We start from the raw sequence: 16,782 nt of genomic DNA, 5'->3' as shown, positions 1-16,782 counted from the left end.
CGTATTTCCAAAAACGGTTGAACTATTCATTTACATTTCCGTTCACTGTACAAATCCACAAATCCATCTTTTTATGTACATTCTAGCCGAGCAAAGTCGCCCAACTAATTTTCCTGCTTCTGTACTTGGTGTTGTTGAAACAGCACAGACAAAATCACAAAAAACTGTGTTTCAGACATGATACTTGAGGTAATCATAACACACACAAGGGTATTTGAAGAGCTGGTTCATATTTCAGCATTGGATCGTCTATTGTTTTTCTCTAGCATGAGAACGAAAAGCCTCATTTTGACACCAAGACAAAAGAGCTTAGCGTACAGCACTGAACACTGTGCACTCTCCTGTCCTCTGGGCAGTTTGTAGCTTTTTGCAATGGCACATTTGTGGTATTTTTTTCTCCCACTGCATGTCTACTTTAAATAACTCTTGTGCTGGCATATTACATTATCACTTAAAGGACCAGTGTGTAGGATTTAGTGATATCTAGTGGTGAGGGTGCAGATTGCAACCAACTAAATATCCCCCCCCCCCCTCTTCCAAGTATGTAGGATAACCTACAGTGGCTGCAAAACTCACAAAAAACGTGAAAGACCCTCTCTAGATCCAGTGTTTGGTTTGTCCGTTCTGGGCTACTGTAGCAACATGGCGGTGCAACATGGTGGGCTCTGTGGAAGAGGACCCACTCCCTCTGTGGATATGAAGGGCTCATTCTAAGGTAACAAAAACACAACGATTCTTATTTTCAGGTCATAGACTAATTAAAACATACTTATGAATATTATATTCCATTTCCGCGAAGTCCGTTTAGCTAGATGCTACAAAATTCTACACACTGCACCTTTAAGAGTGCTACTCTGAACAGCTAACACTGTAAAGTTGAAGTGATACACCAGACTGGAAGCTGTAATAGCCTCATTTAGATTCTAAGTCTGTAGACTACTGGATGAATTTCAGTTCATCACACTCAAGATATCCCATAAAAAGTCAACAAGGACCGTGATTATTTAAAATACATCAGAGCGAAACAATACACTGAACTTGTTCGACACCCAATTGAAAACAAAAGTCATATTATACAGTATGCTGTATGTTGCTATTCACAAATCCTCCACAGATAATAATTGTGTACAGATTGTGACAACAATGTAATGCTAACCAACAGGCTACATAAGTGTGCTGGTTTAGACCTGGGCTACAACTAGAGCGCAACTTTTTCAGGGCACTTAATGACACTTACTGAATGTAAAAGTCGAGGGAAGACCTGCAAAGACTGAAACTACGGGGAAAAAAATCACCGAGAGCGAGAATCTTATTTCCTATTTATTACAAAAGACAGCGAGGGTGTAATTTCTACTTTTCAAAATGCTAGTTTTTTAGTTTCAGGTTGATTTTTTCTACCTAAAATCTCTCGGAACATGATCCTCTTCCTGTTCTGCCACCACAGTCCAGATGAGAGATCTGAGTCGCCTCCGGATATTACCATACTCTCAGAGCAATAAGCTTAATGAGCAGCAACAACTGGTGCAACCAGTAATTAGTGGACTATATTTCCCTGTGTTTTGCCTCTCAGGCGACATACAGGCTGCCCTACATAGCTTGTTGGTGGAAGTTGATGGCTGTTGCAGCTGTATGCAGCCTAAAAAGAAGCTGGAGACACTATTGAGGGCTGAAAAAGTACCTCTGTAATCTGTATTTTTAGTAACAGTTAATACTCTCTTAAAAGACGATTGAATTAACCATCAATCAAAGATAAGATAGTTAAGGACAGAGCTCCTTGTTATAAAGATGCAAATAGAAAATAATCATCTCTATCAAGGTCTAAACATGATGATAAGTATGGTTTTTATTTTATGTTATCCCACCATTATAATATGAAAAACACAATAACTAATTTCATCATAACTTCTTATAAGATTGATTTAAATGTGACTAAAAATACAGATTAAATTATATTTTACTGTAAAAAAACAACAACAACATATATATTTTTCTTTTTACTTCATTGTAAAACACTGCACCTTGATCCCTATATAAGAAAACGGTAGCACTACAGATGAAAGAATTAGTTGATTAATCAATTATTTCATCGACAGAAAATTGTCAACAATGATTGATAGTAGATTAATCATTTTAAAGTCATTTGTCAAGGTGATATATCAAATATTCAATGGTTCCAGTTTCTCAAATGTGAGGGTTTGCTGCTTTTCACTGTTTTATATCTTTGTAAACTGAATATCTTTGGACTGTTTTTTGGAATAATTTGAAGATATTACACTGGTGGTGCAAGGAGGCAGTGGCAATACTGTCATTAAATCTCATTTTATCAAAACAGTTAAAAAAAACAAACATCTGCCATAGAGATTTAATCTATTTCCAATATAATTCAGATAATCTCAAGGCTGGAATCTTCTTGATACCAGTGCAGTGATCTGAGACATACACACTGACAAATTTCTAGATATTTTAAGAAAAAAATGCACCAGAGATTAAACACTGATTCTGTTAAAACTGTTCAGAAAGCTTTTAAGTTTTCTGTAGTGTAGTTTCTCTAGTAGCTGTTGGTACAGTGGCAATATAAATAGGCTTCAGGTTAACTGGAATGGTCTGAAGTTTTACTCTTGTTTTTCAATAAGCAAATATCTTCTGAACCAGTGGTTCCCAACCATCTTGGCTTGCAACCCTTTATAGCCCAGTTATGCCTTCTTGGGACTCTCATCATGTGTCTCTGAGCTGTAGGTCACCCAAAAACTGATGCTCCCATTTTGAGACATGATAGTTGATGGTAGAGATGCAGACATTAATTACGGTGAGAGACACTGGGTCGTCTCAGATTAACCTTTGGAGGTTCAAACCCCAGGATTGGGAACCACTGTTCTCAACTGTTCAATTATAATTCGTAAATCCATCCTGGAAGATGGATCCTTCCTCTGTTGCTCTTCTGAGGTTTCTTACTTTTTTTCCTGTTAAAGGGTTTGGGTTTTTTTTGCTGGGAGTTTTTCGTTATAAAAATCAAGAGTCTTGGCCCGGTCACACCAGAAAGTAGCACATAAAGTGGTGCAACACAACCAATAAGCTACGATAACTTCACCAATTTTAGACTTTCCGTTCCCTCAAAGAACATCACTGCCAAGACGATTGACAGAAAATTAACTGCCAACAATTTTGACAATTGTTTCAACTTCTCAAATGTGAGGATTTAAAACTTAAAAATTGAAATTAAATTAAAAATTAACTCTCTCTCATTCCCTCAAACACTTGTCTATACCTGTGACTGAATCCATCGATCGTGGCGTTGAAATCGATTGACTTTGCTGCACAATTTCACCATTTTAAGTGCTGGTGTGACCGCGCCTTTAGAGGTTGTCACATGTTGTACAAATTGTAAAGCTCTTAGAGGCAAATTTGTGATAAATGAAATTTGATTCAAATTAATTCTTAAACATATGTGTGGGCCTTCATATCTTAAAGATTATGAGCTTCAGTGCTCATTTGTTTCAGAGGCTAAAAGACTAAATACATATGATTAGAATTAATTAAGATACTGATCTCAGTCTGCCACAGTGTCAGAAACCCACAGGTTGCTCATATCTTGGTCCCGTTACCTCCCTCGGTGTAACCAGACTTGCTGCTACCTCAGGCTGTGTGTGTGTGTTGCGGGGGGGGGGGGGTTTTCTCAGCTCTGCGGTGACGTCTTACGGCTCTCTCTCAGGATGCCGTCCAGGCCGTTGAGCTGGCGGAGGAAACCTCGGTTGGGGATGACGCCGCGGTGGTCTTTCACTGTTTTGATGGCTTCCACCAGGGTCAGGTTCTGTCTGATCATCAGGTAGGCCAGCACCAGCGTGGCCGAGCGGCTCACTCCCACGGTGCAGTGGACCAGCACCTTACCTACACACAGACCACAGTATGAACCAGTATGCTCTGGTCCAGATGTTTTCCACATGTACACACATTTCTGCAGCCAGTAAAGTTCAGATTTAGCTAATTTATGACGTATAATAAGATTTACACATCAATTATAACAGTTTGCATCATATAGTAAATATATTAGTAAATATTTACATCAATATTAACTGCCAGGTGTAACTGACTCATAGCTGACTGAACCAGCTAACAAAGCTAACGTTAGCCTGCTAATATAATACCAGTCAAATGTTTGGACAAACCGACTCATTCATTTTTCTTCATTTTTACTATTTTCTACATTGTAAAACAACACTGAAGACATCAAACTATGAAATAACAAATCCGAAATTATGTAAAACCAGAACATGTTTCATATTTTATATTCCTAAAAGCAGCCACTGTTGAATCTAAAATATGAAACACATTTTGCTTTGTTCAGCACTTTTTTGTTTACTACGTAAATCCATTCTGAACTGCATGAACACTTGAAACACATATTTTTCCATGTATGCACATATAAAGAAAACAAAGTCATACCTACATTTAAAAATCATTAACAGTTAAGTTTAATATTTCTGATTTAGCACCTAAAACTGTACTTTTTGGAGGTTCTGCTACAGTTTGAGATACTATAATGTCTTTCTGTTTACATAGCCGATTCCTTTTGATTTGACTGCGCAGTAGATGTTTCCTAGCAACTGATTAACACATTACTTAAGTGTTTACTGGCTGCAACATTACTTAAGTTTACATTTAGTAAATCACTAGTTTAAAACTAGCTGGTGGCACTGAGAACTTCTATTTAGTGAAGGATCAACGATTAACTGATGCAACTCAAATCTGTTCTGTAATATTCCTTTTATCTTTCAGTGCAGTCGGTTGAGATCCAACAAAGATGATGGAATGAGTCTTAAAATCCATTCAGACATTTTTCATTAATAGAAAGGGGCTACTGAGCAAAACCTCAGTGACCTCAGGGGTATTTGGGGGTTTTAATGACTTGAAGAGGATTTATATTCTACAATTTTCTGAGACAAAAAAACCCCCCAAAAAACAAACAAAAAAAAAAAACGATGCACTTCCAGTTTTTTAATGACTTTTTTTTAAAAATGGCAATTACTTTGATCTTGTTCCTGATTTTGAATGCATTTATTGTAAGTTGCTTTGGACAAATTTCATTCATACCATTACAAACAAATTACATATGGTTGATTTTTTAGAACTAAAATCTTGTAATTTATTATTTTCAGTTAAAAAATGTCTAATTACATTAAAATATTATAACAGGATTTATATTTTATCTACAGATATATATCTTGGGAGATACAATTTACAGAAAATGTAACTTGAACAGTTAAATTAATGACTTAAGTGGAAATAAAGGTTCATTAATTATGTTTTTTGTGGCTAGTCAAAGATTTTTTGGGGAAATCTGGATTCATGACCTCAGTATTTATAAAATCCTGGCTACAGCCTTGTTATTATATGCAATTATCAATATAATAAAGGTTTATGTGACCTTCAGGATTTACTTCATTATTCACAGACTGACCTCCACTTGTCAGGGCTTTGTGGATGAACTCGGCAGCAGGATAGAAGTTGACACTCATGTCGAAGGTCGGGGAGTCGTGAGCCTCGATGCCGTGATAAGTGATGCTCATCCCGGCGTAATACTCGGCCCCGCCGCGCCACTTGCTCTGTGCACAGTTGAGGATGTGTGTAATACCGAGTTTGGCCAGTTCACGCCGATCTGATGCGATATCTCTGCAGAGAGACGAGGTTTAAACAGTTGGACTGATTTTAACTTCTCTACATGTAGACATTCGCATCTGACTAATACTTTACAACTTCATGTTCCAGCTAATCAGATGAAGATTTGACACAATGGATAATATAACAAGTTTTTAAAATACAACACATTGTTAAAGATGTAACCAGTGGTTTCCAACCTTTTTGTCTTTTGACGTCTTACAAAAAGCAGTGTGTAGTCGGGGTCACATTTCACATGTCTATGAGTTGTTAACAGCTCCACCAAATAGTGATTTTTCCCTCTAAACTTCTCACATGCTTTCATTTCAATAAACGTTCAAATGATCCAATATTTCACCAAAAATCAAAGATTAGAGAAAAAGTCCAAAAACTGAAAACAGATTTGTGTATCAGAACTTTGTTTTTCCTTCTTTCCTCTCCCATTAATCATCTCACGACCCCTCAGATTTATCTGCTGACCCTTTGGAGGGGCCCGACCCCTAGGTTGGGAACCAGTGGACTAAACTAGCTAACTGTATATAAAGTAGTGTAAACTAGCTCCACCTCCAGCAGCTACAACAGTAACATGCTGCTCTAACACTGATGCTTCACTATTAATAATCTAATGATGTCATATATAATAATATATCAGTCAGAGGGACCAAACCACTACTTTTACTGCAATACTTTAACTACATCAAGCTCATAATACTTATGTACTTTTACTGTAGTAGGATTTTTCATGCAGGATTTTTACTTGTAATGGAGTATTTATACATTGTTGTATTGGTACTTTTACTTAATTACCACCACTGTTAACTGTTAACTAGTGATTTGGTCACTTCTACAGCAGGAGTTATTGATCATGCATTATGTGTTGTGACCCTTATTATAAAAGTGTTACATGTAAACACTCACTGGTCCCCAATGTAAAGTCGCGGCCACACTTCATCCGCATGGTTGCAGGCAGTTTTTCCGGTGCACAGCAGTCTCTCCAGCTCAGAGACGGTCAGGTTCGGGGAGACCCGCTCGGAGTCTTTTCGGTTCGGAGACCTGGAGCTGCTCCGGGACCGAGAGAACCGGGACATGAACGCCATTTAATCTGAGAAAAACAAAACAACCATGATAAAAAAAAAAATTAGAAAATGAGTGATTTCTCTCGGGCATTATAGACAATAACAAAACAGAAGGATGGAAAAGACTAGAAATAAGGAATAATTACAATAAAGAGAATAAAAAATGATCTTTGAAGGGAATATTTACAATAAAAGGAATAGAAAATGATCTATGGGGGGAATAATTACATTAAAAACAAGAAAAATGATTTTTGGGGAATAATTACAGCCTCCATGGTTTGAATATCTGAGATTATATAACAAATATACCTGTAGCTTTATGTTGGTAAACAGTAAACTGAGTCTCTTTCGGAAATTGAGGCTACAAACCTTTAAAAAAAAACATAAAATAAAGCCTCCAGACTGGGTGTTTTCCTCATGCTGGACGTTTTCTTTACCTGTTTTGTTGCTGTCCGTGTCTCAGTGCTGCTGCAGGGCGAGCTGCTCCGCGGCCATGTTGACTCATTTATTTGCTGTGGGAGGAGGAGGAGGAGGAGGAGGACGGATGGGATGAGGATGAGGATGAGGATGAGGAGACAGCCGCTGAGCATCCACCAGACGTCTTCACCTCCCGCTCCAGCATCCTCACAGTGTCTGAAACAGCTCCACACACACACACACACACACACACACACACACACACACGGACCAAGGTTTAATACAGAATAAAGAGCTTCATTCCCCCCGCTTCTTCTGTGTTGTTTCAGTCTGCTGTTTCTGCTGAAATTATCGTGGCTATTTTTATAATTAATTAGTTAATGGTGGTGTGTGTGACGTTGATTCAGCCGCTGGTGGAGTTTGACGCCATCTGCTGGTTAATTAAGGGAGATTAATATAAGGTTAAAGGGTGAGTTCACAGTTTATGGGGGACAAAATCCACAGTCCTGCGCAAAAAAGCATTAAAAACTAGATGTGAAGCTTATATGAGGCTTCAGCAGTCTGAGTTAGTCATATCAAGTGGATATCTGACACATTTACAGTCTTTTTTAGCATCAAATTCCCTCTTTTGTGTTTCCTCGGACAGTGTTTCCCTGTTGAGCTGCGGTGGAAGTATAGAAACAAAAAGAGGGACTTTGGCACTAAAAAGACTGTAACGTTGAAAGATATCGACTTGATTTGACTCATTTGGACGCTGAAGCTTCATATTGGCTTCAGATAAACTTTTAAATACTTAAGTTTGTTTAGAAACGGCTCCAAAGACCAGAGGTGGAAGAAGTACTCAGATCCTTTACTTGAGTAAATACAGCAATGTAAACATGCTTAATTACAAGCAAAAGTCCTGCATTTAAAATCCTACTTAAGTAAAAGTATGTATGTATTATAAGTTAAATTTATATAAGTAAAGGACCTAATTATGTCCTCTATGATTTTAGGTGAACAGACAGGATTCTCAGTTGATAGAGTAACATTCATAATAAAAGAAATGTATTCTGCTTTGACTTAAAAATAAAAATATCACAAATCACAAACTGAGAAAACAGCTACCATCAATTTCTATCAAGAATAATGTGGCTTAAACCATTACCAGGCTTTTAAAGTGTAAACATTCTTTTTAGTAATAATTTCTCTCTTTTTTTCAAGCAGAATAAAAACATATCAGACAAATCAGTCAACTAATTTTGCTAAATGGGAGTTGCAAGGATATATATTATGAAGAATCTTAAAATGGACTCTTTGACCTTGTTGGGAATTTAATATTTTCAGGGAAACAATCAAGCTTTCTTCCAGCATACAGAAAAAAAATAACTCCAAAAGAATTTTCCTGAAGTCTGAGTCTATATTGTTAATGAATTACATCTCTTATATGGCTGTTGTTAGAAGATTTATTTTAAAAAGGGACATTTTGTTAATTTTCATATTCTGACCTTTACAGTATGGAGTCATTTTTGATACAGCTCAACTATCCCGTCATAATTAGTCACTATACCAAATTTTGAACCACAAATGTATTTTGCATCCATATATATGTTATCAGTCATTAATAAATTGGTGATTAATCCTTCATGAATGTTTCAGAGAGCAGAGAGAGTGTTTTCTTTAGATCTGACACTATTCGTTTACTTACTTTAACAGTTACACTACATTGTGTCAAGATCCCCATTGAACTCTGTCCTGACACACACATGACAATCTATAGTTTCACTGTTTCTAGATTCCCAAAAACCACTCTTCACCTTGTTTGACCCTCTCTGGTCACTTTAAAATCCTTTTGAATAAATACGGATCAAATGTGACCCAAAACACACTCTACATGCAAAAATTCATACCAGGTGCACAGAAATAATTATTTGTATATTCTGGACCACTTTAGGAAAAGTCCAGGATTGAAAAAAAATGTAATTTAGGGTGTTTATATTGCTTTCAAATGTCAAAATGGGTCACATTTGACCTGAACAGTACGTAAGGGTTTAGAGAAAAGTCGGAACTTGAGAAGCAGTACTAGAAGGCACCATGACGTCACATCCTCGCGACGCACATGTGAGTGTGGTGCGAGGAGGAGAGATGGCTGCCGACAGGCTGCAGTTTCATGAAATGGGTTTAGACGACCGTCTGTTAAAGGTAACAAACCGCTCGACACTTTCTGTAAATGTGGAATAAAATGTTGGAGAAGCGACGAAGCTTCAGCTGGAGAGAAAACACCGCAGAGAAGCGAAGAAAAGTCGATAGAAACAACTGAAGTTACAGGAGGAGCTAACAGAGCAGCGTGTTTCTACAACTGTTTACTGAAGATTAGATATTAACATTAAAACCAGCTCAGTTCTATATACGTAATATAGTTTATCTCCTCCTCAGGGTGACATAAATAAACATTTTATTTTGTGGTTGTAATCACTGAAACCAGTTTAATAGTTTTAGTTTAATGTAACATTGTCAATCTGGAAATTAACATTAAAGGACGAGTTCACAGTTGTTCAAGTGTGTCTTAAAACAACAGTCAGGAGCCCAATTGAACAGTGAAACCTGTTTTTCTTGCTGTAATCATTCCTCCTGTTCATACTGTCCATTAGAAGATCCCTTCATAATGCACTTACAATGGAAGTGATGGAGGACAAAATCCACAGTCCTCCTTCTGTGCAAAAAAGTATTTAAGAGTTTATCTGAAGCTTAAAATCTAGATTTGCAAAGTAACTGAGCTGTCAGATAAATGTAGTGGAGCAGAAGTATAAAGTTGCATAAAATGGAAATACTCAAGTAAAGTATAAGTACCTCAAAATTGTACTTAAGTACTTGCTTAAATAAACTTAATTACATTTATGCCAATCAGAGACCAATCAGAGAAATGTCAGTACAGTAAAGTGAAGCTGTTATAATTAGTTTAACCAGCTGTTTTACTGCACTGTGTGATGGATCACTGTGATCTTCCTGCATCAGGCGGTGGCAGATCTGGGTTGGTCCCAGCCGACTCTGATCCAGGAGAAGGCCATCCCGTTGGCTCTGGAGGGGAAAGACCTCTTGGCTCGAGCCCGGACCGGATCTGGAAAGACGGCAGCTTATGCTGTTCCTGTTATACAGAGAATCCTGACGTCCAAACAGGTGAGGACGACACAGAGAGAGAAGCTTCCTCAAGAAGGTTTATTATGGAACAGGATCACAGATCAGTTTTACTTTAGTCAACAGGTTGTTCTTGTTGCAGTGAGGTGCTGTTATTTTGAATTATGGTGATGTGTTTTTGGATTTCAGGATTTTATTGTTTAGCTTTATGTGTGAATGTTTATTTTAAGATTATTTCCCAGAAGTGAAAACAGAAAACCATCAAACAAAGCTGATGTCATGATTCAAAGCTGGTCGCGTCTCTGTGATGATGATGTACATGCCGCGTGTGTGGATCCTCTTCATCCTTCTGACCTTTCACCTTTTGTGTTTGGTGTCTTCAGAGCGTTCGTGAGCAGGATGTGAGAGCTCTGATCCTGGTTCCCACCAAAGAACTGGGTCAGCAGGTCCAGACCATGATGAGACAGTTAACGGCTTACTGCTCGAGAGACGTCCGAGTGGCCGACATCTCCGGCAAAGCCGACCTGTCGGCACAGAGGTCAGTCAGAGGCTCTAACCCTGACCCACATACTTTATATACATGTTCACAATAACTTATAAAACTCTCATAATTAAAGTGTCGTCATGTGTGAAATGTAACTAGAGGTGATGATGATATATTGTGTCTGAACAGGCCGATCTTGATGGAGAAGCCTGACGTGGTCGTGGGGACGCCGTCCCGCGTGCTGGCCCACCTCAACGCCCAGAACCTGGTCCTGCACTCGTCCCTGGAGACGCTGGTGGTGGACGAGGCCGACCTGCTCTTCTCTTTTGGCTTCGAGGCAGATCTGAAAAACTTGTTGTGGTGAGAAAAACAAACAGATGTTTTATCAAGTTACTTCACTTAACTTACTCTAATTACTCACCAGACGGATCACGGTCCTGTTTAGGGTCGTCATGGTGATTCAGGGAGGCTCAACAGCACAGTACACGGTCTATGCAATATTTTTTTTTTGGTATATTAGTCTGATTATGTGTCTGGAGCAGCAGCACCTGATGAACACGGAAAACACTTTAAATCATGTTGTGGCAGGAAAACAACAGCTGAGTCTCCTGAAACCTGAGATTTATGAATGAACACCGTGTTTGACACGATCATCACAACAAAAGATAAAACCGTTGCTGCTGCAAACTTTACTGAGTTATAAAATGTTGCCTGTGAGTGTTATAAACTGCTATGAAGCATTTTAGCATGTGCTAAGTGTTTAAACGTATTAAACTGTAGCTCTAACTGGGACTTCCTGGATCATATTTCATTGTCTCACTGGTGCCTTAAACATGTCATCACCACCGCAGCCCCTTTGCATTGTTTTAACCCGGGACTGTTTTCAGCCTGGATGCAGCTGCACATCTTCTGTATCTAGTAGGGGTTCGTATTTCCATGTAAATATATTCTAAACATGATCTGTTCTGTCTTTTAACAGCCATTTGCCGAAAATCTATCAGTCGTTCCTGATGTCGGCGACTCTCACCGAGGACGTTCAGGCCTTAAAGGAGCTGCTGCTGCACAACCCTGTAATGACATGTTCACATTAACGTCATATTCATAGTCCTGCTGATGTTACAGACATAACAAACAGCTGCATGTGTCTGTTTCTGTTGGACGCTGATGATAGTAGAAGCTGCACTGTATTGATCCGTGTGTGTCGTCTCAGGTGATCCTGAAGCTGCAGGGCTCTCAGCTGCCGGACAGCAACCAGCTGCAGCAGTACAGCCTCAAGTGTGAGGAAGAGGACAAGTTCTTGCTCATCTACACGCTGCTGAAGCTGCGGCTGGTTCAGGGGAAGACGCTGGTGTTCGTCGGAGCCGTAGACAGATGTTACAGACTCAAACTCTTCCTGGAACAGTTCAGTATTCCCGCCTGCGTCCTCAACTCGGAGCTGCCCGTCCACTCCAGGTGAGAGGAAGCTGAATCTGTTAGATAAATACTAAACGTTTGTTTTGTTTGTTCACTTTGTGTTCATCAGATTATCTCACAGCAGATACTTCACTGCTTTATATTCTCAAATAAAAATCTGATCTGTGAATACACTGAGCTTGTTTTATTCATCGTAACGTAACTTTATTGGTATATCATGAAGAGACAAGCTGAGACAACCAGGTGAAAGTGTTGATGCGGAGCTTTAACACAGTGTCTCATTTATGTCAGCAATTTACAGCTGCATAAACTTACTTTCAATGAAAAAAGGCACAAAAACAAGTTAAAATCACTTGTAAATAGACTGTATATATAACTATAGTTAGATTTTTCTTACATCTTTCTGCTGTATTTGTGTTTATGGATAGTGAAACTATATTTTTTACAACCTTGAACTGTATAATAATATTTTCAGTGTACATTTTTACAGTCGCCTGTGTAATTTTTCTTGTAATTTGGCTTCCTGGTGGTTTTTGACAGAATGATAAGTTTGACTTCTTGCTGAGTTTGTGCTGAAAAAAATGAATCAAAAATGAAACATGTGGGACGAGGACAGTTTTTAAAGATGCTAAACAAAGACAAAAATGCATTTTAAAGTCTGTAATAATTAACTAAAATGAACGTGGACTCTGGTGACAGACGACTGAGAAGTTTACAACAACCTGCAGTTAATTTTACCAGAGTCACAGAAGAATTCACAGAGTCACCATGAAAAGTATATTTATGCCAGTAAATAGTAAATTATGTCAGTTATATTCAACAATACAGAATATTTAATATTAAAGCATTTAAAACAAGTTATTTAGACTCCATTTATCCTCCTTGTTCATGTCACATAGTGTAAATATGAGTACAGTTTTACAACACGGTGTGACGTGTTATTTGTTTTCCTTCTGGTTCACGTCGGTGTTTCTTCTTCTCTTGTTTCAGGTGTCACATCATCACTCAGTTCAATCAGGGCTTTTACGACTACATCATCGCCACGGACGAGCAGAGTTTAGCCGACCCGACCGGCGCTCCTCAGACTGCTGCAGGCAAAGGGAAGAAGAAGAAGAAGACCACAGAGAGAGGAGGAAAGTGAGTGATTGATTTTCTTTACGTGGATCAATCTGATGTTTATCAGTTTGTCCTACAGTCGTCGCATCGTGGGTTGTTAGTAGCGAGTTTCTATCAGTCTGTTTTTTTAATTTTATTTATTTATTAGTTGACAAACAGACACAGAGATGTTATTTTTATTGTCTTCTACAGTTTTCTTAAAGAGTTTCTGTGGCTCTTTGGTGACATATTGACTCTTAACGTCTGCTAAATGTTTTAAAGGGCGAAGGATAAGGAGTACGGCGTCTCCAGAGGCGTCGACTTCCAAAATGTCGCCAACGTCATCAACTTTGATTTCCCCACGACCGTCGAGTCCTACATCCATCGAGTGGGAAGGTAAAAGCAGCTGTTTCAGTTGTTTATGAAGGCTGGTCGGTAAACTTCAGCTGTGATATTAATCAAACCCTGATAATCGATTTGTTTGATCGTGTAGAACGGCGAGAGCAGACAACCCCGGCACCGCTCTGTCCTTCATCTCTCACACTGAGCTTGCTCTGCTGTCGGAGGTGGAGGAGGCTCTCACAGGAGGTAAAACATACAAAAAGTACTCAGTTGTACTATAATCAGGTTTATTTGTGGTTACAGGAGTCATAACTCCCTTTAAAGTCACCGCTAGAGCTGCAACTAACAATTATTTTCATTATCGTTTAATTGGTTGATTATTTTCTTGATTAATTTAATTCTAGATTAGGTGTTTGATCCATAAAATGATGAAAAATGTCGATCAGTGTCTCTCAAAGCCCAAGATGACGTCCTCAAATGTCTTAATTTGTCCACAATCCCAAAAGTATTCAATTTACTGTCGTAAAAGATTAAAGAAACCAAAAATGATTCATATTTGAGAAGCTGGAATCAGAGAATTTGTGGGGTTTTTTTCTTAAAAATGACTTAAAATGTTTAATTGATTGTCAAAATAATTGGCAACTAATTGATTAATAGACTAATCGTTGCAGCTTTGGTCTCCACATGTCTGGAAATAATCGTGTTTTAATTTGCTGGTAATAAAAATGTGTTTCATTTATGTTTTCTGTGTTTTTAGAAAACGCTGATTCTGCTCTGAAACCGTATCAGTTTAAGATGGAGGAGATCGAAGGCTTCAGGTACAGGTGCAGGGTGAGTAACGTCCTCACAAACACAGACGTGTTTATGTTTATAGTGTTCATAAGAAAAGTTAAGAACACTTAATGAAGTACTTTAATGTAATTGTATTTTCACTGACCAGCTTTGGCAGCATTTATCCACTTTTTCTTTTGCGTTTAATCAAACCCGTCTTTATCTTTTACGTGCTACATTTCCACTTGAATCTTCATGTCAACACTGCTGAATACTGTAAATATTTGGATGATCAATAGTTCTGTTTTGTACCCAGGATGCAATGCGTTCAGTGACGAAGCAGGCAGTGAGGGAGGCCAGACTGAAGGAGATCAAGCAGGAGCTGCTCAATTCAGAAAAACTCAAGGTGACTGATCCTCACTGATCTACACACACATTCTGTACATAAATAATAATAATATCATATATATAAACATCGGCTGTATATAAACACGAAGTGGAGACGTGTCGTCCATCTTTGTATTCAGTCTATGATATAAATAAAGATGGAAGTGTCTGATTGGATGTTTCTGCTGTCACTCAGACGTATTTTGACGACAACCCCAGAGATCTGCAGCTGCTCAGACACGACAAAGATCTGCATCCTGCTGTCGTCAAACCTCACCTGAAGAACGTCCCTGAGTACCTCAGTAAGACACACGTTCCCCACGTCAGCATTAAATCACGGGAACATATATGTCCGTCATTTGTAACGATCATTATCGCTGATTTCTTCCAGTTCCTGAGACGCTGAGAGGAGCAGTGAATCCTCTGCTGAGCAGGAGGAGGAGAAAGAAGAAAGATAAACCGAAACCAGAAGGAGGAGTCGTCAAGACCAGTTTCAAGGTGAGACTCAGAAAAAGATGTAAACAGGTGGTTAAAATGAACCGAAAGACACTCAGCTGACTGTGGTTTAACTGAGAAACTGAGATTTTACAAGTAAAACATTTTAATTTACAACTAATGAGCAGTATGATGAGTTCTTGTATGAAAAGTCATAGAAAGTAAACAGTGATTTGTTCTTTACTGGGAGGTTACAGCAGTGTTACAGTCATAGATTTAACATCATACCATTATTACAAGCTCATGATAAAAAAAGGTATTTATATATCTGTAAAGATTTGTATATATTTCTATACTTTCACATCCCTGAACATTAGATTTTAACATTAATATCTAACAAGAGTTGAAACGATTAATAAAGTCCACTTTCATAATCAGTTCATCTTACAAGTAATTGTTTAGGAACAGATGTGAATATTTTCCAGTTTTCTTAGTTTTATTTGATAGTAAATTGAATATTTTGGAGTTTTGACAGTTGATAAGACATAAAAAGACATTTTACGATGTCAACATGGACTCTGGGAAACTGAGTCGGGCACTTTTTGTTTTCTGACATTTTATAAACTAAATAATTAAAGGATTTATTGAGGAAGGAATCAGTTGATTCATCTGTAATGAAAACAGATTTCCTCTCTGTATAATTTTTCTTTCAAGTCTATAAAGTACTTTTTGCATTTGTGTCCATAAATATGAGTTTCTTCTGTTTTTCCTGGTTTTTAAGAGTGTCAGCTGGTCTGTGTTGATATATTTTGTAATTAGAAGTATGAATAACTGAAGTGATATATTAGATGTTAGTTACAATAATTGCTTCTGTCGTTGTAGAAGAACATTCAGGGGAAGAACCCGCTGAAGAGTTTCCGTTACACCGGAGGAAGAAACAGAAAAGGCAAAAGCAGCTAGTCGTAGCTGCTGCTGCTGTTCACATGACTGTATCAGACCTGGATGATTTCACTGTGCAGAGACTTTATCTGCAGCTCTGTTGGGTCGACAGTATAAACTATACAGTATGAACTCTGGATGTGACCTGTTGAAGCTGTTTGGGCCAACGACAAAATGGACTACGAGCTCTGACTTACGTGGACTTTGGAGGAAAATGCAAGAAACATCAGTTTGAAGCTGGATTTTTCAAATCCAGAAAGATTATGAGAGGAATAAAGTGTCTTTATTATCTGTTTCTTTAATTCTTCTGTTCTGGAAACATTGAAAATGTTTATTAAAATAAAATGATTTCTTCTCAAACTCTGAGTGTTTGTATTGTCGTTCCAGTGGGTCATGTTTACAATGCTAACATGCTAATGTGTAGCAGGTATAATGTTCATCACTTTAGTGTGTTAGCATGCTAACATTTGCTAATTAGCGCTAAACACAAAGTGCAGCTGAGGCTGATGGATCATTCATTCTGTAGACATTTGGTCATGAATCAAACACAAAAACTAAAATTTTGACGTGATGACACTAGTTATTACAATTGATTCTGAGGGAAATTTCCATCTAATACTGAAGATATTTCACTCTAAAGTCAGCAGGATTCATCCT

The 16,782-nt window shown here is 38.1% G+C and overlaps 2 protein-coding genes across 2 annotated transcripts; one reads left to right on the top strand and one right to left on the bottom strand.

Moving 5' to 3' along the window:
• Positions 1-728: 728 nt before the first annotated feature.
• LOC121885157 (dual specificity protein phosphatase 26) lies at positions 729-7,253 on the bottom strand. Its single transcript, XM_042394343.1, has 4 exons — positions 7,166-7,253; positions 6,571-6,754; positions 5,456-5,667; positions 729-3,885 (listed from the first exon to the last, which is right to left on the bottom strand). Exons 2-4 carry the CDS (start codon positions 6,747-6,749, stop codon positions 3,674-3,676), a joined length of 603 nt encoding a protein of 200 aa, XP_042250277.1. The 5' UTR covers positions 6,750-6,754; positions 7,166-7,253; the 3' UTR covers positions 729-3,673.
• Positions 7,254-9,203: 1,950 nt separating this feature from the next.
• On the top strand, positions 9,204-16,485 carry ddx56 (DEAD (Asp-Glu-Ala-Asp) box helicase 56). Its single transcript, XM_042395302.1, has 14 exons — positions 9,204-9,326; positions 10,140-10,301; positions 10,643-10,797; positions 10,933-11,103; positions 11,723-11,813; positions 11,954-12,195; positions 13,147-13,293; positions 13,534-13,647; positions 13,745-13,839; positions 14,351-14,424; positions 14,681-14,770; positions 14,948-15,053; positions 15,143-15,249; positions 16,069-16,485. The coding sequence occupies exons 1-14, from the start codon at positions 9,219-9,221 to the stop codon at positions 16,144-16,146; spliced, it is 1,740 nt and encodes a 579-aa protein (XP_042251236.1). The 5' UTR covers positions 9,204-9,218; the 3' UTR covers positions 16,147-16,485.
• Positions 16,486-16,782: the final 297 nt, after the last annotated feature.

This window comes from Thunnus maccoyii, chromosome 19 (genome assembly GCF_910596095.1).
Source record: "Thunnus maccoyii chromosome 19, fThuMac1.1, whole genome shotgun sequence".
Classification (NCBI taxonomy): Eukaryota; Metazoa; Chordata; class Actinopteri; order Scombriformes; family Scombridae; genus Thunnus; species Thunnus maccoyii.
This window is presented reverse-complemented; position numbering and strand designations above follow the sequence as displayed.

Coding starts and splice junctions, on each gene's coding strand:
- LOC121885157 (XM_042394343.1), bottom strand. CDS start 6,749: ATGGCGTTCATGTCCCGGTTCTCTCGGTCCCGGAGCAGCTCCAGGTCT. Junction 5,668..6,570: donor CGACTTTACATTGGGGACCA/GTGAGTGTTTAC, acceptor GTCTCTCTGCAG/AGATATCGCATCAGATCGGC. Junction 3,886..5,455: donor CAAAGCCCTGACAAGTGGAG/GTCAGTCTGTGA, acceptor GTCTGTGTGTAG/GTAAGGTGCTGGTCCACTGC.
- ddx56 (XM_042395302.1), top strand. CDS start 9,219: ATGACGTCACATCCTCGCGACGCACATGTGAGTGTGGTGCGAGGAGGA. Junction 12,196..13,146: donor GAGCTGCCCGTCCACTCCAG/GTGAGAGGAAGC, acceptor CTCTTGTTTCAG/GTGTCACATCATCACTCAGT. Junction 13,294..13,533: donor ACCACAGAGAGAGGAGGAAA/GTGAGTGATTGA, acceptor AATGTTTTAAAG/GGCGAAGGATAAGGAGTACG.